This window comes from Convolutriloba macropyga, chromosome 10 (assembly GCF_964194025.1).
Source record: "Convolutriloba macropyga chromosome 10, txConMacr16.3, whole genome shotgun sequence".
Lineage (NCBI taxonomy): Eukaryota > Metazoa > Xenacoelomorpha > Acoela > Convolutidae > Convolutriloba > Convolutriloba macropyga.
In genome coordinates, this window is record NC_134477.1 from 17,717,391 (window position 1) to 17,741,730 (window position 24,340).

Sequence of the window (24,340 nt, forward strand, 5' to 3'; positions counted from 1 at the left end):
GGATTATTACCACATGCAACTATTACTACATGAATGAATGTCTTTCTCGAACAAATAAAATACAATTTTAAAGTTTCAGCTCAGAACTTCAGCGCTTTAAAATTATTCTCTGCTCTTTTCACAGTCTTCTTTTATACTGCATACTAACTTGGCCAGCATGATGTGACAGAAATTTCGCATTTAATCAAATTTGCCATTTCCTGTTCAGGAAAGGTTGGTTAAAAACGCTTTTCTGCAAGTCTTGGAATCTTCAACTTTTCGCATCTTTCTGCCAGTTTTTCGAATGTGTTAAGGACCTGTTTCCTCTTAATTGAGCCTAAACGCATGCAGCGGGTCGAAGGGAAAAAAACCTTAACTTAAACATAGCCGGAAAATACTCGCTCGACGCATATTGGGATTGAAACAGAAAAGAAAAGATATAAATTGTCAAAAAAATTCTAATTGTCAAAAATTGTTCCGCAAATTCAATTAAATTACAAAACTAAACTTAAATCAGCTTTATAATTGAAGTCTGTTGAGCTTAATACTAAAGCCAGCTGGCAACCGCTCTAATGAACCTTGATAACTTAATGCACTACGACCTAATGATCGGGTTGCCCGATTTATCTCGTTTTTTATTTTGCTTTTGACTTAAAGGCATTCACTACATTGCTTAGCTCAATGAGTGAAAAAATTTAAAATTCATTCAACTGGAACAGTGAGTGAGGTAAGTCATTAGTCAAACCTGGAACTCGTGACTTATGTAAAACAAAAAAGGTGATCAAAAGATAAAGCGTGCCTCAATAACAGCCTTTGAGAGGCTGACGACAGCTATAAACAAATAGAAAAGATTAAGCTGAGAATAATTTTTTGTCCGACAATCACCAGTTAAAGAGATAACTGGTGATCGTCGGACAAATCTTATTTAATCTGGTGATTGTCCGACAATCACCAGATAAATAAGATATTCAGTCATGACATTTGTCCTCACTTTTCTTTGTACATAGTATGTTCAAATTTTAAGACAGCAAAGCGACGAAAGACAAAAATTATCAAAAGTGCATTTCAACATCAAAATCTTTTGAAATTGTTTTTGTTAGTGTGGCCTAACAACTATTCACGACAACAAATAAAAATCTCAATGCAATAAGATTGAAATTGACGTGATGTGACCTATGCAAAGTAAAAAAAAAATGCGTCCATGGATGGAAAAAGCTGATTTGAAGTGAGCGCGACGCCATGATCAACAAAAAATAAAAACAAAACTGACCACCGTCGTGCAAAATGCTCTCAAAAGACTGACAAGCCGCTAGCTTTGTCAGTAGCTAGCTATGTATAGGGAGCCTAGCTTCGGCTCGATTACAGTGGTGAGCACACAGGGGCAGAGGAACGGTTGAGCGCGTGAAATGTGGGGAGCTTCACATCATATGGCCCCTCCCATGACTCCAAATCAGTTTCGGTGAATCGAGAGTCAAGCAGAAAGGCTCTAAGACAACTTAAGGGCCTCCGGGCGTTTTTGGTGACAAAAGTTCAAAAGGGACAGACAAAATTGTTCAGTCAAGCAAAAAACTGCATTAGAAATGATCACAGAACTAATATAATAGCTACAAACTTGTTTGGAGCAGAAAACCTAGAGAAATCTAATAATAGATTGACTCAGCTACCGCCAACGACGCTATTAAAAACTATTGGCTGCTTATCTAATTGCAATGAAGGAATAATAATAATAAACATAACCGACTAACGTCGGGCGAATTGCTCTCAAACGACCGGCGAGCGGTTGGCTTGGTCAGTAGCTAGCCACGGACGGGGGGGGGGGGTGCACCGGGGGCTGATGGGGGCAGCACTGGGGGGGGGGGGGGGCAAAAGCGCGGTGGGGGGGGGGGGGTGGAGCCAATAGTGGGGGTGGGGGGTCAACAAAGGGGGGGTCAACCTCTAAGAACCGCCCCTCACACCATAAGTATAAGTCTCCAAGACAGTTTGAGCTGAAACAGACCTGAAAGGCTCTAAGAGCACATAATGCCCGCTGGGCGCTACCTGTTTATCCCGTTTTTGAGGACGAAAAGTCAAAAGCGTCAGACGAAAAATTGGTCAAGCGAAAAATCGCATTAAAAAAAAGACCGACAGGACTAATATAATTGCTACAAACTTCGTTTGAGAGCAATTAATAAAACAATAATAATAATAACAATAAAAATAATAAAACAGAATTTTGGTATACCAAGAATACGCCAGAGAGTTAGTTTGCAACTGAAAGTTTATTTTGCGTCTGTTCTTGCGGTTTTCCTATTTATAAGCGTAGGAACTCTGAACCAGATATTCTATTCCAATTTGAATTGACGGCTGGAATGTTAAAAACGTCTCGTTCTATTTCTCGTTTCTACAATACACTCAAAAGCTGTGGATAAGACACTTCTAGTTGATTTGTTGTTTGACAGTAGGAGGATATCATGGAGCTCGTGGTATATCGACAGGTGGAGGAGTTTCATTTTTCGGTCTCTCTTTCTACGACAGTTCGGAGTTCTTGAGAATCCATTTTGACTTGTTAGCCTTCCAAATATTTGAGCTGTATGAGATGATTGGCACAATGTAGCTATAGTAATCGTTCAATTTCAAGACAAGGATGCAGTTTGGACAATGTTCTTTTTGAGTAAGAAGAAAGCACTGACTGCTTTCTGCGCTCTTAAGGTGGCTTGTTCTGTCCATGTTAGTGACCTCGAGACCATGATTTCCAAGTCATTCTCTACTATTGGTTCCTCAAGCGTATGCGTTCCGATTTTCATTTTTACTGAGTCGGCGTCTCCGGCTTTAGATACAAGGTTATGGCATTTTGTTAAGTTTAGTTCCATCTGGTTTTCTGTGCACCATGAACAGAGTGCAAATATACACTATTAAAACTATACACTATTGGAATATAGATCATTTAAGTATTCATTAAAAAAAAGTAAAAGCCGTAAAAACAGAGGGCAAACTGTAAAAACATTTTTAAAGAGCTACAGTTACTCTATTTTTGGCTTCTAAAAAATGAGCTTCAAACTACTAGTTTTGCTCATTTTTTAGGGATTCGATATCACAGAAAATACGATTCAAATTTGACTCAGCAAATTTCAAATTCTATACAGCTTTAACGAGAAAGTCCTAATGGGGTTATGGGAAAATGGTTACGAGAACCCATACTGAGGAGCAACCTTCTGCTTCCTCTCAACTGGCAAGTTCTGAAATATCAACTTTAATCAGCAGTATTGTCTTTTAAAAGCATGACGCTTACTTCACTGAGTTCGTTAAAATTCAATAGCATGGAGTTAAACTTCCTGACATCAGCTATGAAGCACACTGCCAGTCGGAATACCGGTTTGGGACTGCTCGAATTTATCGGTCGGGATACAGGGTGAACATTTCAATGCTGAGATGATTTGGGTTTTGTCTGATAGTAAAATTGAAGCATACTTTAAAAAAAACTGATGTGGGATTTCGTTCTCAGAAATCGGGAAGACAGCACCTGCAGTTGGATGACAAATTGTTTATGTTCAAATCGCATTGCAAATTCAATGTTTTAAATAAGGACATCTCCCCGTGTCAAAGCAGACCGAATTCTTTATAAAAAAATTAGCAAAACATCTGAACACATCATTACAAACATAGCCTGTAGTCTGCCGGATAATAATCGCAATAGAGACCGTTGAGACTCCTAGTTATGAAAGACCACCGAGACCAAATACAATAAGATTTCATTCAAATTCTACGCTTATTTTCCGATAGAAATTAAAACAATAATATCTTTCAAGCAAAATAGCCGGGTAATTATTTAGTTTGTTTTCGATTAGTTTAAATTCTCAATATGCGAGTGAAAAGTCATTTTACTGACTGAGATAAGCCAATGTATGATTAAAATTATTACGAGATTGACCCAAAAATTCAAATCAAGAGAGTACAAAAAACGTCACGCACACGTACTCACAGTTGAAAAGTCGAACACGTACTCGAAGATTAAAGTCGACCTTCAGATTAAAGTCGACCTTCAGACTCTTTGGCACGTGATCAATTGGTTCTAACCAAAAATTACAATCCAAGAATTGAAATAGTTAATAACCTGACTACCCATATTTTGTAGAAAAAAAAACGATTCATTGATAGTCACAAAGCATGTGACCCTACATATGCAAAGGAACCTATAACATAAAAACAATCAATTTTATCGATTTTCCCCCATGTTTCTGACGTCCAGGTCATTCGATCCCGTAGCTATGCAGAAATCAGAAAAACACGCTATTAAATGTTAAAAGGCACATTAAATCTTTCTTTAATTACACTAAGGGACATAGTCTCAAAAAACGATGGAATAAAAAACATTAGAAAAACATTTGAAAACATTTGGTGTATAAGCATAAAAAACTTACACCAAATTGAATTGAAAAAAAAAATCAATTTATTTAGTGATAAAAGGCCAAAAAATCCATTCAAATTGAGTTTAAGTGACAAGCCAAGGATCAGGAACAGAACAATTAGGAACAAAACTTGGAAAAACTAATATTTACTTGAAAAAGTGTGAAAGTCATAAAGAGAACTGAATACAACCGAGAACTGTAAATAGGTTCAACTTTGACTTATTCGAAAACCAATAGGACCTGTCATTATTGAGACTATGTGATAAGAATAAAACGAAAAAACAAAGCGGCAAAATTGAAAAACTCAAGAATGCTTTAAAAACAGAAAAGTCGCAAATTTCTAGAAATCAACAGCAAACATTAAACACGTTTAATTTCTATACATCTTGAATTAGAAAGTAATCATGGATAGTTCGTTAAAATTCAATAGAATGGACAAACAACCGGTGTGAAACTTCCACAAATCTCTGCAGAAATCAACTGCAAACTTTCAATACGTTTAATTGTGCCTCATTAGAAGTCCAATGCGACCTGCGATTAAAGCCATGTGAGAGAAAACAGAAAGAACAAATAGAGGCGAAACACAAAACATGCACTATATTATTTTTTGGAAAAAGTACGACGTCAGAAAACCATTAGACAACTGAGTAACTCAAAAATGCAATTGAGCACCAATTGAACGTGAGCATTACGTTCAAGAGAATTCTCAAAAAATCAATGGAGAACACAGTGAATACAGAAGCAAGATTCAGAACCTAAAAAAATTGCAGCAAATTGCTCTCAAAAACCGAAATTTGTGCAAACAATTCCTCACTCAATTTAAAAGCAGAACAAGTTTCTAAGCTCTCTATTTATTTTCCACTTAGCGCCCTTTAGCGTCCCTAAAATTAAAACTCAAATTTGTCACATTCATTTCAAAAATAAAATTGTGAACAGATCTTTCAAAAAATAGCCGGCAAACTGCCGGAATAGCTGCGAAACAGACTCGCGCGTCGTAAAATACAGATAGATATAAGTTGAAAGAGCCGACGCAGGTCGAAAACCTATGTACAAAATATTCCGCGATAAATTGCTCAGGCTTGTAAAACTTACTCAGCAAAGTCTTTTTATTAGGGACCTTTATTACGCATGAGTTCCTTTGACATTAAACTAGGTCAAATTAACTGAAGTTTTGAAGTGTAAAAGTAATTTTACTCAGCGAAGTCACACAAATGACCTAGAAGCTTTTTGTAGATTGAGTGAGAAACGACGTCACGCGCACAAATGCCGCTGGTGAGGAGGAGGTCATTGAATTTTTCAGATTGGCGGTGTGAACCAATAAAAAAAGAACTTCAGATAATAAAACAAACATCAGGACCATTCTTGAAATAGAATCCAAAGAATTGATTGTAAAAACTAAAAACTACTATATCAGACCAACGGAACAATGCCAGCCGAACAGTGTATCACAAATTTAGAAAAAACTAAAAACTGACATTGCTAAAATTCTTGAAGTTGAAATCCTGAAAACCAAATTTTGTTGCCTTAGAGATATTCATCAAACCAAGCACATGAGTTGAAAACGGTTTGTGACCATTCAGATATTTCATTACTTAATGTTTAATTGGCCTGAGAAGCTTTAAAAAAATCGCAAACAAAATTTTTGAAATTTAGAACTTCAAAACATTTTTTTACTGGAAACTATCGAGTAATGCAAGGCTCTTTACGTAACGTTGCCTCTTTACATCCAAATTTCAAAACATTTGAAAAGTGCATTTCTTTTCAAAATTGCTTAAATCCCTTATCTAATTATCTTCAAAAGCATTTCAATGTCTTTAAAAACTATTCAGTAACAAATCGTCAAACCCTAAAACTTTTTCATAGAGCCCTAAAGATCGAAAAACTCAAAACAACAAGATTGGTCGTTCAAGATGGTATTAGAAAACATATAGCAAAAAACAACAGACAAGAAAAGGACTTATGGTGGTAAAAGAACTTGAAAGAACCCTAAACACGTGAAAAGGCAGTTTTGGGCGCAACAAACTACGAAAATGACATTTTCACCTTGAACAGGCTTTCCGAGCGGGTTCAACACTATAAGCACTTGAAAGACTACGAAAGCCATCTTGGGGCCTCTAACGAAACTAAATGCCCACTGAGCTTTACCTGTTTATCCCGTTTGTTTTAAAGTTCGAAATCGCGTATGAACAGAAACGCAGTCGAAAGGCTCCCGAATTGACTCGAAGTAAAACCTAATTTATATCCTAGCGAACCAAACTGATTAGACAATTAACCATTATATCATCAAATTATGAAAACCATAAACATATTTTCGTGAAAATTTCCTTGCAAAAGTATTTTTTGAAAGTTTTCTCGGAAAGCATTGTATACACCAGATATACATTAACAGTGTTTGACAAATGACAAAAATTAACCAACAATACACTTCGAAACAGGAGAAAAACCGATCAAAAGAAAAAAATAGACAAAATCTAAAAAAAACCTGATAACTTTTGGGTATTCTCCAAAAACACAGTCTCAATTACTGTTCTTAACACGCCTCAACAAACAAATATAGTCAATTCATTGAACACCCAGGTGCCACCCAAATAAACTGACAGAAAAATAAAAACTACAAAAACAATTAAAGGTTTAATTTTAAGAAAAAATGTGCTATCAAACCTTGTAACTGTTCTCATTTAGTCGCAAAAACCCTAAGAGCACAGTTGCTCATGAAGAAATTTCTGAATTGCAGAAAAAACAGATAAACAAAAACTGTTTACATTTAGCCTATTTTCTTGAATTAAAACAAACTGAAATTGATATTAACGAAATCAAAAAGCCATGTAAAGTAACAAAAACTAATTTTAACCAAAAAAATCTCCAGAGACACTAAAAACATGAATAAAGTTTAAAAACCGCTAAAAATCCGTCTAAATCGTAGATATCAGAAAAATAGCTGATGATTGCATATAAAACTCTAATACCTTACTGCGATGGTTAACAATGCTCTCAAAAGAAGTACAGTTACCTATTAAAAAGAGCGAGAAAACCCATTTAAAGCAAAAAAGTAAAGTAAAAACTTTAAAATGCTTTAAAAAAGCAGCGATTGTTCAAAGTTTGCAAGCTTAGCAAAAATTTTGCGGACATCTTTCTCGGCCGTTTGACCTCAACACTTGATTTTCACGTACGGGATCGACTTTTACGATCCTGTTTAAAATACACCCCAAAAAATTATCACGATAAAAGACGCTCAACCAATACTTCTGTTCGAATCGTAAGAAAACATAGCAGGGCAAGCCCTGACCTGCAATTCAAAGAAGTTTAATTGACTAAACAAAAAATAGACTTACAATGGACTATGGTTGAACTGGGGAAACAATTTAGAAACAATTTTGACACAGAAATCGATAAAACAGTAATAAAATGAAGTCAAATTGCCACAGGTGAACAAAAAACCACTAACGAAAAAGCAAATTTTTGCTCAACCACCATTTGTTCACTCTACTTAAAAATTAGAGTGAAAACGTTTCACATCGCAAAATCACGCGCTTTTTTGCTTCACTTTCTCTTTCGGCGTGACAAATCATCACTTCAAAAAAAAAAGAAAATGAGTGAACCGATCATAAAAAAGAGTACTCTAGTACCAATTCAAATACTTGAATTGTAAAGAGACAGAACCAATACAATCCAAATTCTTTGGATTGTTAAAAACTAACAGCACCGCAACATAGCTCCGCTGAGCATACAGATTCGAAGCTATAAACATAACCAACTAACTTCGGGCGAATTCCTCCCAAACAACTGGCGAGCGGTTGCCTTCGTCACTAGCTAGCCATGGTTTAGTGAGGCTAGCTTTAGCTTGATTCGACTCTTCAACTTTTGGTTTTCTAGCCTTATTATTAAATAAACCAAATAAACAACTGATATTTAAAAAAATTGCAAAATATTGCAAAATTTAAAAGAAAAGCTTCCAGAACTATTTTTGTCTCTGGAGATATGTCAAGTAACCCATCTGAAAGACTTAAAGAAAAAGCTTCGTTGGCCAGTAATGATTGTTAAGCTCAGAAAAGGACAAAAATATTCAAAAATTTTGAAAACAATCGAAAATTTTAACAAAATCTTGCCAAAATTCAAGATATTAAAATCTTCAAAACCATTTCACTGTCTAAGGAGACTATCCAGTATCCCTTTTTCAAGCTTTAAACAGTTTCACTGGCTCATGATCATTAACTTGGAACAAGACAACTTTCCGAAAAATTGAAAAAACTAAATTCTATCAAAAATTGCTAAAACTCGAGTCAATAAAATATTAATAACCAAACCATTAACTCAAAAAACTATCCGACAGCTTATCATCAAGTTTTGGAGGAGTTCCCCAGGACCCTGCTGCCAGAAAAGATGATAAAAAATTCAAAAAGATCGAAAAAAACTTGGAAAAAGTGCAATAATTTTTAAAAATTGCTGATATTAAACCCTTGAAAAACGTTGCATCACATCTAAAAGCTGTGCAGTAACCTATAATCAAACTCTAGAAGAGGTTGTGTGGCTCTTGAGGCCGGCGAAACCTAAAAAATGACAATAATCAAAAAGCTTGAAAAAATGTGAAATGCGTGTTTTTAGCGATCGGTTGTTCGTCAGTAGCCACGCTGGGTGTGGGGGGTGCACCGGGGGGCCTATGGGGAGGGAGGGCGTGGGCAAAAGTGGGGTGGGGGCAACAGTGTGGTGGGGGTGGGCACAAAAGTGGGGGGAGGTCAACAGTGGGGGTGTTTTCAACCTCTAAGAACCGCCGTTCACACCATAAATATAAGTTTCCACAACAGTTTGAGCAGAAAGGCTCTATTAGAGCACTTAAAGCCCGCTGGGCGCTACCTGTTTATCCCGTTTTTGAAGACAAAAAGTCAGAAGCGTAAGACGAAAAATCGGTCAAGCGAAAAATCGCATAAAAAACCGACAGGACTAATATAATTGCTACAAACTTCGTTTGAGAGCAATTAAAAACATAACCGACTAAACTTCGGAATAATTGCTCTCGAACGACTAGTTAGAGCTCTTAATCAATTGCAGCCTCCTCAGTCGGGGGAGCCTAAATGGGACTAAGAAGTTCAACAGTGGGCTTCAAATAACCACATTAGAGGTTAACATATACCACTATTAAGATTTAAAGTAAAAAATGGCACCAGTTTCGGCGCACTTTTCATTTGACTTTTAGTAATAAATTGCCGCCAATTGAATTCAGCTGCTTGAAATTATGATTGAGAGAATTTTAGATCACGCGAAAAGTCAAAATTGTCAAGCGCAAATTTTGCATTAAAACAAAGACACACGTTTACAATAATTGCTATGAACTTCGTTCAAGAGCAATTAATAAAAACACATCCATTGAATTGTAAAAACCCAAGATAAGACCAATGATAGCCTTGCCATCGCTTCCTGGCTATTAAAAATTTTCCTTTGAAATATAATGACATGACTGAACACCAATTCGTATTTTAAAAACCACGCACGACTTCAATATTCGTTCAATATTCACACGACTACATCGAAATTTGTTCGGTTGATCATGAACACCACCAGTCACAAAGATTCAAACAAACACTTTCCCTCCATACTTAGACAAATATGCAAACTTGAACTTACTTTCGGTTGAATTCTTCCGTCAGTTTAGCAGTCGGTGAGTCTTTCATACTGTCCGAAGTAGTCGATGACAAGTGGCTGGCACCACCCTGTTCTCTCCCTTTTCCATTACTACCTGACGGATTGTAAACTGGATCTCCTGTGACATCTGAATCTGTCAGCATCGAAAGATCCTCGACTGAGCAGTCAAGAGATAACCTGAACATGAAAAGTTCGGGGGAACCGTAAAAAATATGACAATTTTCTAAATTTAAATTTGCTCAATGTCTTTCTGAAATTATAAGAGGTTCGCGCACGTGAATTACTTCTCATTGCCTATAAACACATACTTACGTTCCTCCATATTGCATTTTTAGCATAGTTGTCTCCCTGCATTCTCGGCTACTTGTTCTCTTTGTTTCATGATCTGCGTTTGGAATGTCATCAGTGCTGCACTCCTGCTTTACGGTATTTTTTGCTTTTTTGGACTTCTGATTGAATGTTGGATCTTTTTCAGAATCTTTTGAGATGCGCTTTCTATTTCCATTCTGCGTTGATCCTTGCTTTATTTGCTTCTTGACTTCCTCTTTACAATCATTAGTTTCGTTCATTACTTCAATCTGGAACATCATATCATGATTCATTAAAAAAAAGCTTAATTAAGAAATGCACCTCCTCGACACTGGTTGAATATTGGTTGGTCCGCGGCCCTCCCAGCACTACGTCTTCGTGTATCATTTCGTATAGCTCAAATCCATCGATAAAATGATATTATACACAAACCTCAGCATGTAAAAAAGACAGACAGCATTAAACATAGCCAGCAGATTGGCGAAAAATAGCCGCGATAGACAGTTTTGGCCTTCCATGAATTGAAACAACTAAAGAAATAAGATAGGCAGATTAACCATACTTTTAATACTCAAGAATTAGGGCATGTACGTTTGGCACTATTTGGATGCACACTATTGATCTTTATCAAGTAAATGTTCATAGAATTGAAAGTTCATGAAGTGATTTCAGAGGTCAATTTTTGAGTGAATTGAGTCACGCAATTGACCTAAAAGCAGAGCAAATGAAGTCAAAAATTTTAACTGCAGAGCAGTAGACGTAATTGAAAAGGTCAATTCCAAGGAGTCAGGTCGTAAGAATCATCGATGGAGACGACGAATTAAAAAACATAGCAGGACAAGTCCTGACGCACAATTCAAAGAATTTTCATTGATTAAACAGCAACTAGACCTCGAACGGACCATGAGTGAATTGGGAAAACCATTTCCAAAAATCAAAAAAATTTAAAAAACTGAAAATCAATGTCAAAATTCCGCATGTGAGCAAAAAACCACTAGCGATAAAGAGAAATGTGGTTCAAACAAAAAAACTTCTAAGGGAGGTCAGAAATGTTGTACAAGATTATTTTAAATCGAAATTTCAACATTCGTCTTCAGAAATGCTACGACATCAATTTTAATTCATCCTTAGCCTCAGTTGCATAACAAGAGGGTTAAACTAAGGCTACTCTTTGCTTCAAGGCCAAAGATATAGTTCAACTTCCAATTTATTGCATTATTTAAGGCCGCCACATTAAAGCCATGTGTAAAAGAGTTAAATTAGCCCTTTGACAAAATAAAGCTCGGGTTTCAAGCATAATCAACAAAAATTCAAATTTCAATGTTGACTAGGCTAAATTAGCAGTGATAGAACCGATATTGGAAAGGACTAAAAGTAAGAATACTCTACAGTCACTTACAATCATATCACCAGTTCTTACCATATTAGTAAACAACTCGATTAAACTTTGTTAAATAACCAAGTTCAGCTTTTGATTTTCTATTTGGGTCTGGGTACACTTGCTTTATCTTTGAAATCTTTTCAGCACATTCATTGAAATTAAATTTTTCGTCGAAATTTTTTAATGGTTCGAATTTGTTGTTTTTCACCTACGTCACTTAGTTTCTCATTCAAAAATCGATCTGATTTCTAAAAGAATCGTTTTCGAACTTTAAGTTGATCATAATTTAAAGACATCACAAATTTTTGAAAGACAAAATGACAATTTAATTACAATTGTCTGAGACCACAATTTAAACATTTCTAGGAAATATCAGAAAAAAATTGAAACAAAAATTTCCATTTGCCCAATACTCAGCCTATTTACAACTTCATATTTTCATCTATTATTATTTTCAAAAAAACTTTCCTCTTTTCCTGGTACTATCTTATGTAGTGTTTGGTTCATTTTTAGGACCATTCATCCGGATACTGATTTTTGGTCAGACATTGCTTGTTTTTTATTAAAGCGCATGATCGAAGTCCAATCAATTTGTTTTTGCGTTTGCAACTTTGTGAACAGCGTTCCCTGAAATAATTTTTCTTATGCTGAAGCTATGCACAGCTGCGAAGGTTTTATATTATTTCTGATTCAGTTGGTTTTTCATACCAATGAGAGATAAGTTCATTATTGTTGCTCAATTTTAAGGTGATATCGAAAAAACCAAATTCTATCTGTCGCTCTGTTTTGCAATTTTTCTGCGTAAATTACACGTTATTGTTATTGAATTTTCAGATTTTATGTGCTCGACCAGATCAAAACTGACTACGCAAATAATGTTGTCCACATGCATTTAAAACAATTTTGTCCTAAACTTTCCCTTGATTTAAAAAAAGCTTGGGCTCCGAGCAATAACAAAAACATTTGACTGTTCAATGTAAAATAGAATAGCATATTTGCCTGCCCAGGCTGAGGAAATTTTCCAAAATTATGTAAGATCAGCGGTAACGAGCGTTAACAAGTCGGAAAATTCGCCGCAATTTTCTTACATATTTTTGCGTTGAACTTTCGTCTTTAAGTTCAACGCATTCAACGCAAAATTATTAAAGAAACGTGCGGTGCATTTTCCGACATGTCAACGCTAGTTACCGCTTATCTTATATAATTTTGAGTTGAATTTAGCGTAGATCTTACATAATTCTGCGCTGAAATTAACCCAAATCTTATATGATTTTCCGTTGAACTCCGCGTTGGTCCTAATTAAAATCAACGTGTAGATCTCTGGGTATGGGACCTGAAACACTGAACTGCTACTTGTCGGCTCTTCTAACACTGTGCCAAAGGACCATATTTAGCGTACGAACTGCACTCTTTATAAATCGGACTGTAAAATCACGTTTCACATAATTTCGGCGTTTCTAAGCGTAGATTGTACATAAATTTGCGTTGAATTAAGCGTTGATCTTACACATTTTTGCGTTAAATTCAGCTTAGATCTTCTTAGATTTCTGTTCAGTTTTCGCTCTACTCTTCTCTCTTTTCAATTTCGTTTAGTTTCTCTTGCACGCAACCGGTTCTTGATTTTTTTTTCAAAAAATTGTGCCTGCTTACACTGATTACATAGTTTTAATCTGATAATGTGAACACCTTCAATAATCATCATTTATATCCAAATTATCCAAGCATCTTGTTTATACAGATCAAAAGTACGTTTTTGCCATACCATTCCAACAGAATTCGAATTCTCAATTCATGGTTACGGCCTTTTTTCAAAAGAGCACCTGTAGCATTTTTTCTCTGAGCAGTCTGTTTTAAGACTTTTTATTCTGAACAGCTAATTCGAAGGAATAACTTGAATTCAATAAAGGTCAACAATAACAGAACGGTGCTAACATCATTCGAGGTCAAACAAAAAGAGCAAAATCAAAGCAACTGATCGTAAAGACGAAAATTCAAAGTGCACTGTGTGCTGTTGGAATGAAAAATGAGCACCACGTCTGCTAATGAAATGAACAAATTACCAGTCAGTTTCTGGATGTCAAAGTTTGGTATGAAGCAGTATACATTTAAGTTCACGTTAGATTTCAAATTAGGTTTATATGTACAGACTTATGGGTTGACTTCGGCATTAAATGCACAGGGTGAAGACTCCTCCTTGTAAGAGCGTTGTCCTCTGTGGCCTCTTATACAAAGGATTGTGCTTCTAAGTAGGGCGAAGCTCAGGGATGTTCTGATGAAATTTATGACGTCAGGATACGTGTCTTTCGTCTTTTCAGCAATTCTTGATGCAAGTCGTTTTTTAACTATTGTGGAGCCGGGGCCGCTTCCTCCTGTGGTCGAGAAGATCAGAGGGATAAAAGAGCTATGCTCAACTTCAACAATTCTGTCCAGGTATTTGGTTTTCTTCGTCGTTTCGTGGAACTTGTAGCTCTCTTTGATTCCAATACGTCTGTTTGTTGGAGCAAACGGGTTGAAGACTTTAACATCATAGTATGATTTCTCAAAGCGAGAACCCCATAGACCTTTAGCTGAGATATGTAATCGTGCTTCCTCGTCCTTGCAGGTTGCGGGTTTTAGGCTCTCATTGCTGAGAGGCTGCAGGTGAGGTTCAACTTCGATATGGTAACAAGTTTTTCGCATAAGCTTGGCAAATAGGTATCTTACTTCTTTATGCCTGATTATTGGATATTCTCCCTTAGGGCAGTGAAGGGCATGGGATACAAGAAACTTCGAGCCACACGCACACTTCTCGGGAATATTTTTGAATTGCCAGCCATATCGAATGCACAGGGCGTCTCTGAATTCAGTTTTTGTTAACCAGAGGTCATGTCGTTCTATTGGCAGTGCATTCAACCATGTAGACGCGCCTTTCTCACTGGCTAGTTGTACTGAATATTTGAGATCTTCGGTCGTGTTTGCGAGAATTTCTTCTGACTTCTGTTTGTTTTGGGTTTGTTTTTGTCTTCGTATGTCTGTTTTGATTCTCTCTTGATGTAGTGTCGCTGTTGTTACGTCAAAATGATCTAGTGGGCTGCTGAGAAGTTTCGATTGGTCATACGCATGGACTAAATCGTCAGGAGCTCTGATTGCCATCCCGCAATTCTTTACAGGTAGACTTAACAGGGATCTCATACCATCATCGGGGGAGTCCTGGTCGGTCATATTCGGTATTAGGCTTCTACGTATGATGTTCTCTGAGTCAGCTAGGATGGTATCAGCTTTTGGGGTTGTACGTAGCAAGAATGTCAATTTACTTTGAGCGCCTCGGGAAAAACAGTGATAGGCTGCTTGCGGTGACGATTTGGCAAACTCGCTTAGGTTCTTCAGAAGTTTTTGTTGTGTTTCTGATTGCTCTTGAACAAACTTCTGGCAGGCTGCTTCAGACCCTATTACACAGCCGAGAACTCGTGCACCGTCAACGATTTGTACGTTTGTGTTATTGAAAATATGTTCCGCTTTTTCAATGGTGTGAGGCTTGACAATTAGCGGGCATTTGGGGGCGTTGACAAAGTATCCAAATCCTTCACCAATTTTGTTCAGCTGCTTGAAGAACAACAGGAGTTTTTCAATTGTTCCCGCTGCAGTGCCATCGTCAGCGTACCATTTTTGCGAAACTGATTCCAGGTTCATTCTGTCTATCAGCGGCCTTGACGCAATGCCATACATTAGCATTGCCAAGGGATCCCCTTGTGTACATCCTTCCTGGGAAAGAAGGGTATGCTTGTCGACGTACAGATTGCTGGGGGTTTGGTAGGAGTTGTTTAGGGCGCAGTAGATATAAGGGCAGATTCTCCTTATGTTTTCAAGCGCTGTTGCTCTGTTCAGGTTGTTGAAGGCATTCGTTGCATCTATAAGTAGCAGAGCTTCACAGGAGTCTTTCTCAAATTCGGTTCGCAGGGAGTGAATAGAGTACTCGATTCCCGCGGTCTGACCCATGCAAAGCTGGTCGTTTCCGCCTATTGAGCGTAGTTCTGCATCCACACTTTTGGCGATACATCTTCCGATTATCCTCCGAAGTACTTCACCAATTCCTATCGGTCTAACTCCAGGGTTTTTGTCCAGAAGAATAAATCGGCAGCTGTTGTATGGCATCAGGGTTTCTGATTCGAGTTTTTGGGTCGCGATTCGTTTGGCAATAGCTGCGACTGTTTTCTTAAGGTTCTCAGAGTTCTTTTCGAAACAGGTCAAAATCCTTCTCCATTGCGCTGAGTCTAAGCCGGACGGACCATGTGCTCCGTTAGTGCGCAGGACAGCTTTTTCAACCAATGCTGCATCGATTTTTTCGAAGACTGCTGGGTGGTAAGCAAGGGGTTGTTGTCCTGTAACAAGACACTGTTCGTTCAACGAGGATGCAGGTGGGTGCTTCGAAAGAAGAATACTCAAAACATCGCTGTCTCCAATCTTGTGTTTCAACGGAAGGACTCCTCCTTTTTTGCCGGCCAGCACTCGCATCAAGCCTGAGACTTTTCCTTCTTTCATCATTTCATTGACACGTTTGATTGGTTTGGGCTCACTTACTTTTTGTTTGGCTGCTGGCTTTCGTTTTTGCAATGCTCCTGCCTCATGGAAAATTTCCGTCAGTTTTCCACTAAACCAAAGGTCAAGACGTCGGCTTAACGTTTTATTGGCAGAGTTTTCATCGGCCTTCTTTGTCCGGCAGAGCATTAGGTGGGGCATGATCATGGCAGCGAGCAATGAGAAGGGAGGCATTTGCTGATTGGTCTGCAAGAGGTTTAAGGGCGTCGTTTAGTGCGTTGGTAAAAGAGTTGCCTGCTTTGCATTTGTTGATTCTCATGAAGCTTAGCTTCCAGTGAACGATTTTTTGGTAGATAGGAAGCAGGTCTTCTGGTTTTTCTAGCGCTGCCCAAAAACTTTGTTCTGGTGTTTGTTGGCTTTGGGGGTTCACTGGGTTTTGAAAATTTGGGCGTACGCCTCCCGCTGTGGCTTGGCCCGGTTCCCGGCCCCTCTCACAGCCAGCTTGCTCCTGAAGGTCACCAGGACCAACAAGCGAAGCAGAATCTGGGCTAACTTGGGGAATCGCGGGCCTAAAACAGTATAAACAGATCCACTCCACGTTTTTGGCTGTTTTCGAGACGTCTGCACATTTGATGTGGGCATATTCCTTGCATTTTTGACAGGGCACACTGTAGGAGTTGTGGTGAATTTTGTTTTTGCATATAATACAGTCCCATTTCATGATATGAAACTATTTAATAAATTTATCACAACAATTAGGCTAATTTATCACAACAGCTAATTTATCACAACAGCTAATTCGAAGGAATGAAAATTGTTCTGATCAAGAAAACCACAGAACTGGTTTTAACACTGTTCAAAGTTGTTCCAGAAAAGAATAAATTTTAGACCAATTTTGTGTCTGGGCAGTGTAAAAAGTGACATGATCATATGCCCATAGTAAAAAAAGTCTTGGAAATACTATGATTCAGCTCTGATTTACTATGTTCCTATGGTCCAGGACCTCCTTTGATGTGCTTCAACTCGTGTCGGCAACATGTTGACTTCTTGGCTAACCCAAACCAAATTGTATCTCTTGTTGGTAACTTTAAACAGAACTTGCAACTTTGAAGTCTAAATTGAGGTAATCAAGTGCTTGCTTATTTCATTGCTTTCATTGAGGTTGCTACGTTTCAATAATCTATTAGCTCTCTCCGTACAGATGAAACTGTGACGGCAGTCCAACTCAACTGATTTCTAGACAGGTATGCTACTTGCAGAACTCATCAGTCCAAATCAACATTGTGCTAATAAGGCGCAAAAAATAACAATTAGAACCTAAGTTGTCTTGATAAGATTTAAAATACTTGAAAAAATATAGAGCATTTAGCACAAAAGCCTCCCTTCCTCAACAATGGTTCCTATTGACGCTTCTACTGCAGGGCGCAGGCCAATGGAGCGCGCGCCACGGAGGCAGATTATGGAGCTACGCAAAAGAGCAAAACTTAATTTTGTCTTAGCCTAATTGTTGTGATAAACTTATTAAATGGAAATATTTGATAAGTTTATCACGTGTAATTTCAGAGTATTTTGAATTTCTACTTCTGAATGGTCTTCATTGTGGGCGCCAGCTCTTTACGAAACGCCATCGATATTGCTCTCTACGAGCTGCAGAGGTTTCTGCGACGATTCTGTTTCGCAGTCCCTGGACTGAGCCTCAATCCCTGGTCACGTAAGCCCCTTAAAAGACTGCAATATCTTCTGCAAAAAGGTACGTTATCCAAAAAGTTCAACATTGTTATCTGGCACGATATAATTAACAATACCCTCACCAAACATCCTTCGAAAAATAATCGGGCTAGTCGCATTGACAAGTTGTTGAGTCTCATCGAACAATTCAAGCCTCGACTAGCTGCTATTGTTTACACCGCGAGATCCTCTGCTCCTAACATACTGGAGCAATTAAGGAATTCTCAAGTAGTGACCATCGACATCAGGAACCGTTTGCTTTCCACTCGAAAACGGAGAGATATTTCTATTGTTGAAGACATTGGTTGTGTCCACCCACCAGCTTACTTGCAATTGAAATTTCTTTCAACCGTTCTAAATAACTCGAAAGACCTTCGTTGCTTAGCCCAGAGGAAGCGTGGTTATCGGAAACGCCCATCTTCCAAGAAAAGAAAGAAAGCACAAGTAGAAAGTCAGCCAACGAAGACTTGAGTTTAATTCATTGTTTTGCTCTTTGTTGGGTTTTCTGCGTCCTTGAGACTTAAGTGTTTCGAAGGCAACAAGATCTCGACTTCGGGACTGAATTTTGAAATGCCTCCTAGATAAAGCTCCATCAGGGACCCATGCGGTCATTGCGCACTGCAGGTCAAAGATGATGGACATGGTGCTCTACAATGCCATAGGTGTGACTTCTGGTTCCACCTAAAACGTACTTATGTTCCAGCAGCCCAGTTAACTCACTTGAAAAAAGTTCAAGGATTGGCTTGGCTTTGTGAGCCTTGTGAATGTCCAGCTAAAGAAGCACTCTCCATGTCATCTCCCAAAGTTGACGAAGTCCGGAAAATTCGTGAAAGCGTTGACGAGCTGAAGAAGAATTGCATATCCGTTAACGAGATCAAACGTGAATTGACGGAGATAATGTCCTTGGTCAATTCGTCTTCATCAGAGGTCATCAAAATCAAAGTTGAACTGTCGAAACCCAAGCCCCGCCCACCTGAACCACCTGCATTGACACAAAACTCTCCGAAAACGCCATTTCCGACCGCTCAATACTAGTATTCGGGATCGACTAACATGAGCCAACGTTGAATTCCTCCGAAAAACTAGAAAAAGATCTTACTACAGCAAAAAATTTGATTGAAAAAGTCGATCCGTCCATTTGCTCCATCAAAGACGTCCACCCACCGAATTGACAGGTTCACTCCCGATCATAAGCCCAGACCAGTAGTAGGAACTTTCCAAAGTCAACGGGACAAACGGATGGCTTTGTCGAAGTCTTATATTCTTCAACAAGAGTGTGTGAAGGATCTCGGAGTTTACGTCAACAGAAAGTTTAAATGGAACACGCATACTCAATGTAAAGTCACCAACAGCCGCAGAGCTTTCTACAAGCTTAAAAATACTATACATTGGAGCACTCCATCACATATCAAGTACCAGCTCTATGTCGCCTATGTTGTTCCACTACTACTCTATGGCTCTCAAATCTGTTGCTTGTCCCTTGCAGACCTCAAGGCTTTCCAGAATATCCAAGAAAAGTGCTTGAGATGGGTTTACGGGAATTCTAGGAACTACTTGGACACTCTTCTCACACATAAAATCCTGCCGATGGTCTTTCGAATCCAAGTTGTTCCTTCTCTTGGCCCAAAGGAAGCTATTGAGCAACTTCTGTGATAGTTTTGAAGTCTTATCTTTTGGTGTGACGAGAAGACGGAGAAACAAATTCAAACTCAAACGTAAAGAAGCCCCTGGATCTTTCTACGAACGGTCCATTAACATGATTAACTTTTTTTTTATCGTCACGGGAGAATCGATGATGACTATTTCAAGATAAATAAGATTGTTGAACATTTTGGATCCATCATTCCATTTTTCAATTCCAGTATTCGATGCTCATGGTTTGTTTGTTGCAACTGCCCCACTTGTACGAACTCTTTAAATATTAAATTGTCGAAAGTAATTTCATTGATTTTTATTTATTGGCCCTTAATCGGGAATTAGGTCTTTCTCTCTCTCTCTGTTATGTACGCGATCACGTTTAAAATATTTGAAGCCAGAAAAAATTTGGCAGAACTCAATTTATTTATCAAACGGTATTCATTGTTATGTTTCCTCCAATGCTGTTTAAACAAACCAGAGCTCGCAATTTTGCTGGAAATCTGAAAAATATTAAAAACCGCCAATAATTCCTGTTACAATTTTGACCGATGCTTAAAAAACACATTGACAACTGTTACGCTTTTTGAAAGCAAGGTGCAAATGAAAATCACTTCAAGTTTTTATTCTAAGGCAAGCCCTGAATGGGCTCTTTTTAAACCATAAGGTATGAAGATTTAGAGTTACTTAAGTGGTTGCTTATTTAATTTCAACTCCTACAAACTGTTACAAACTTTATCTTGATTACTTTAAAACCCTAAATAGGGTCACCAGCTGCAATTACCGAGTTGAGTTTTTAAAACAATGCATTAACAATGAATTGATATAATTCTGGTTTTTTTGAGGTTTCGCGCCCCTAAAAATGAAAGTTTTTCTAAAAAAGCGGTATTAGCAGCATTAGGCGTGAAATGAGGAATCATTCCGCAATGGTTCAAAACAGATTTAATGAAAAATTTGATTAATTATCAGAGAGACAGGATAGACCACTGCGGTATGGCTCCCATAGTAATGTTGTGATAATGCATGGCCTTGAACTTCTGAAGTTTGTACTTGACATCCTATCCTTAGGACACAAATATCCTGTGAGAGATAAGTTTACTGAGGTGCATTTCATTGCAGACGTCGACAATTTTGTACGAGAGTTACGCGAGAATAAAATTGAGGGTGAGAAGCTTTGTGAAAGTGAGGCATCCGCAAAATGGAATGCAAAAAATGTACGCGAGACCCTAACGAATAGAGGGGTCAAAAAAGTGCATGATTACCTAAAAGCCAATGATTTGCTGGCGGTACCATTTGACAAAGGCTGCGGCTTCTGTGTGATAAAGAAGTCAACGTACAGGGAAAAACTTGATCATGTGCTGAACTTGGATCAGTTTCAAAAAATCAATGAATCAAAAGACGAAATTGTGATAAAAAATGAAAAACAGATCAATAAGAGCCTGCAACAATTAATGAAGGAAGGGAAGATTAGTGACAAAACTTATCAAAGACTTAGGTCAACAGGTTCACAACCAGCGAGGTTTTATGGCCTGGCAAATGTACATAAGAAAATACACGTCTCCGACTTGGTCCTGCGATACCTGGTAGCAGTTACAAAATTTTATACAGATTTCTGACAAAATTTTTCCAGAAATTATTGAAACCAATACGCAAGACGCTACAAAAGCCTAAGAGTCTCTCACTCTTGAAAATGACGAGCAGATAGTATCTCTTGACTTAAAGGTTTCTACACCAACGTTCCGGTTATAGAGGCTATAGAAATTGCTCTAAGAGAACTCTATTCAAGCAACCTAGCTCCAGATAACCCAAGGCCCGCCAAGAAAAGTTTGTTAAATCTTGCAGTGACAGATGTTCATTTTGAATGAAATGGGATCTGGTATGTACAATCAGATGGTATGGGTGAATCATTGGCTGTAGTATTAGCAAACGTGTGATTAAATCATTTTAGGCATCACTGCAAAAACCAGAGCTGAGTGAAAATATCTCACGATCCGACCAAAACGGGAAGCGCAATAACTGTAACAGAAAAGTGACTTTCCTAGGAAGAGGTGTAGAATGTGAACCATGTAAAAACTAGTTTCATGCAAAATGCCAAAAGATAACGAATGAGGAATACGCTAACATGCAGGATGTTGTTTTGATTTGTAATTAATGCAGCAATCAACAGAAGGTGGGACGGTATGAGGGAATGATATTTCTTGAAAGCTATATGGATGATATTATCTGCAAGGTTCGTGGTAACTCCAACAATTACCTAAAATTTGCAAATTCATTACACAACAACCTGCAATTTACCTTAAAAAAAGTTACCATGGAAGGGGTTTGGCTTTTCTTAGAGTAAACATAAATGTGAGCAGCAAAAGCAATATCACCTGTAATTTGTATCAAGGACTAACTGACACTGAAAAAATACTGAACTTTTGTAGCTGAGCACCGCTTCATCATAAAAAAAATGTGATTTTAGGGACGGTTCACAGGGTTTTTAATGCAACCTCTAATCAGGCTCCTGAAAAGAAAAAAATTTGCTAGAACAAAAATCCATATCCAGAAGAATGGTCTTCAAAAATAGTGAACAAGACTTTAAAGAACGTAATAAGTGGCGAGAAAGAACAATTGAGAACAACGCCAAGAGAGCATCAAAAAAACAGGACTAGATCTCATGATAATCCAACAATTTTTCTACAATACAGAGGCAACCTTAGTCAAAACTTTGCAAGCAAATTGAAGAAACTATGCGAACTTAAAATGGTTTTTATAGCGCGGAAATTAGGACCATGCCTCCTCGCCCTGAAATCATCTTTCGATAGAGACCTGAAACCCCAAGTGGTATATGAGATAAAATGTAAAAGATGCGGATCCTTCTATGTTGGGCAAACAAGCAGGCTCGTTACCACAAAGATATCAGAACATCAAAAGAAGGATTCACAAATGGGTCAACATCCGTTGAATTTTGTGGCTCCAAATATGACATTGAATGGAAAATTCAGGACGACTGTCGGACAGTAGAAAAGCTAATGACTATCGAAATCATATACACGAGCAAGTTGAAGCCGGCAATGAACATACGCGATGAATGTAGGGGCTGTAACTCTCGCTAAAATTTTACTTCAAATCATAATTTTGACTAGATAAGGATACAATGGCAAAAAATATTTTGTACATGACAAAACGAAATTTGCAAAACTTCCACAAGAGGGACACTTAAGGTTAGGGAATTCGGAATACTCCTAAAAATTCGGAATACTCCTAAAAATTCAAAACATGGCCAAAACTGAAAAATCCGGAATAGGAATGTTTATAAAGAAATTGATAACAGATGTAAATATGAATTGTAAAAAGGCTAAACATTGTATATAGGAAATAATTTTTGATTGAAGTTTGTAAATTAATTCCTAGAATTGTTTTAATTGTGGTGTCAGACAAATTTAATTACATATTCATTTTATCCTTTAACTTTTGAATTAGTTTTAACCTGACGATGAACGTAAAGTTCGAAAACGTTTGTTTCAAATACCAGAAGTAATTTTAATTTGACAAATTGGTTTCTTTTACATTAATTTTTTCTGTGCGCGAAGAAGGCTTACCTAGTGGACTCAGACTAACCGACTGTGTAAAACACAAAAGATAAACTTCGATTATTACGGAGATAATATAATAAAAGAACGGATTCATAGGTATACACATCGTGAACCATCTAAGGGCATTACTATTAAAAGTAGAATTAGCGTTATATAGAAGAAAATAGAGTCTTCTCAGTCTCTGATTGACTAGAGGCGTACATTCAGTATTTCAACTATTATTTCCATCCGGTGTAAATATTTTTCATACAAATTTGAGGACTGTAGCTACTTTTGTTGGAAAACCAGTAAAATGAACTGATTTTTATCGTGGTAAATGAGGTAATGGCGTGCGTATTTAGGTAATACTGGAAAATATCATTTAGTTGTAATGAACTTTGTGTTAACTCTAATGATTTGCAACGTTTCGATAATCTATTTGCTCTCTCCGTGTAAATGAGACTGTGAAGGCTGTCCCACTCAAGTGTTTTCTAGACAATTATGTCCAATTGAAGTTTTAGTTCAAATAGCAGAATTGGTACTTTTGAAATTCAAAAATTATTCTCGTACATGTTAAGTCAAAATTTTGTCAACCCCAAGAATTAAAAATAACAACAAATATGACATAAAGTAAAAACTCCTTTTCAGGAATAAAAGACAATACATCCCTTTTTCTCTAAGACACCGGAATAAAGATTGAAGTAATTTTATTGTAATAAGTTTTAATAAATTGTTGTATATATAATTTTAACTGTAAATAGTTGCAAAAATTCGTTGTTATTTTAACTCATTTATTAGAATTAGAGTCAAGAAAGCTTATATATTTTGTAAGTAATTTTATTTGATTTTAAACCTGACGATGAGCTCAATGTCCAAAAACAGTTGTTTATCTTTAAATCAATTTAGGATTTAAATGACAATTTCTTCTTCTCTGCATCTTTTACTCCAGGAGTGTCGTGAGATTTTTAGGTCAGCCATGGAGAGCATTTTGAGACTAACCGCGTAACGAATATTTACTTTATGTGTATTAAAATGTGGTACACTCAATCGGGTGGTTTAGCAATGGGTGCTTCGCTGGCGGTATTTTCGGCAAATTTGTGGATGAAACCTTTTGAAAATTCCTTGCAAAAACCAGATGTTAGAAAGGAGAACAAAACCCAGACATGAAGGTAAAATGCATTGATTGTAATCGACGCGTTACTTTTCTATGGAAA

The 24,340-nt window shown here is 37.4% G+C and overlaps 1 protein-coding gene across 1 annotated transcript in view; it reads right to left on the reverse strand.

Annotated features, from left to right (window-relative positions):
* The window catches only part of LOC142347942 (histone-lysine N-methyltransferase E(z)-like), a 116,516-nt gene extending 105,910 nt beyond the window's left edge, over positions 1-10,606 (reverse strand). Inside the window, exons 1-2 of the mRNA XM_075399107.1 lie at positions 10,314-10,606; positions 9,984-10,178 (exon numbers count right to left, since the gene is read on the reverse strand). Coding sequence (XP_075255222.1) covers positions 9,984-10,178; positions 10,314-10,603 — 485 coding nt within the window. The 5' untranslated portion in view covers positions 10,604-10,606. The remainder of the gene's footprint in view (positions 1-9,983; positions 10,179-10,313) is intronic.
* Positions 10,607-24,340: the final 13,734 nt, after the last annotated feature.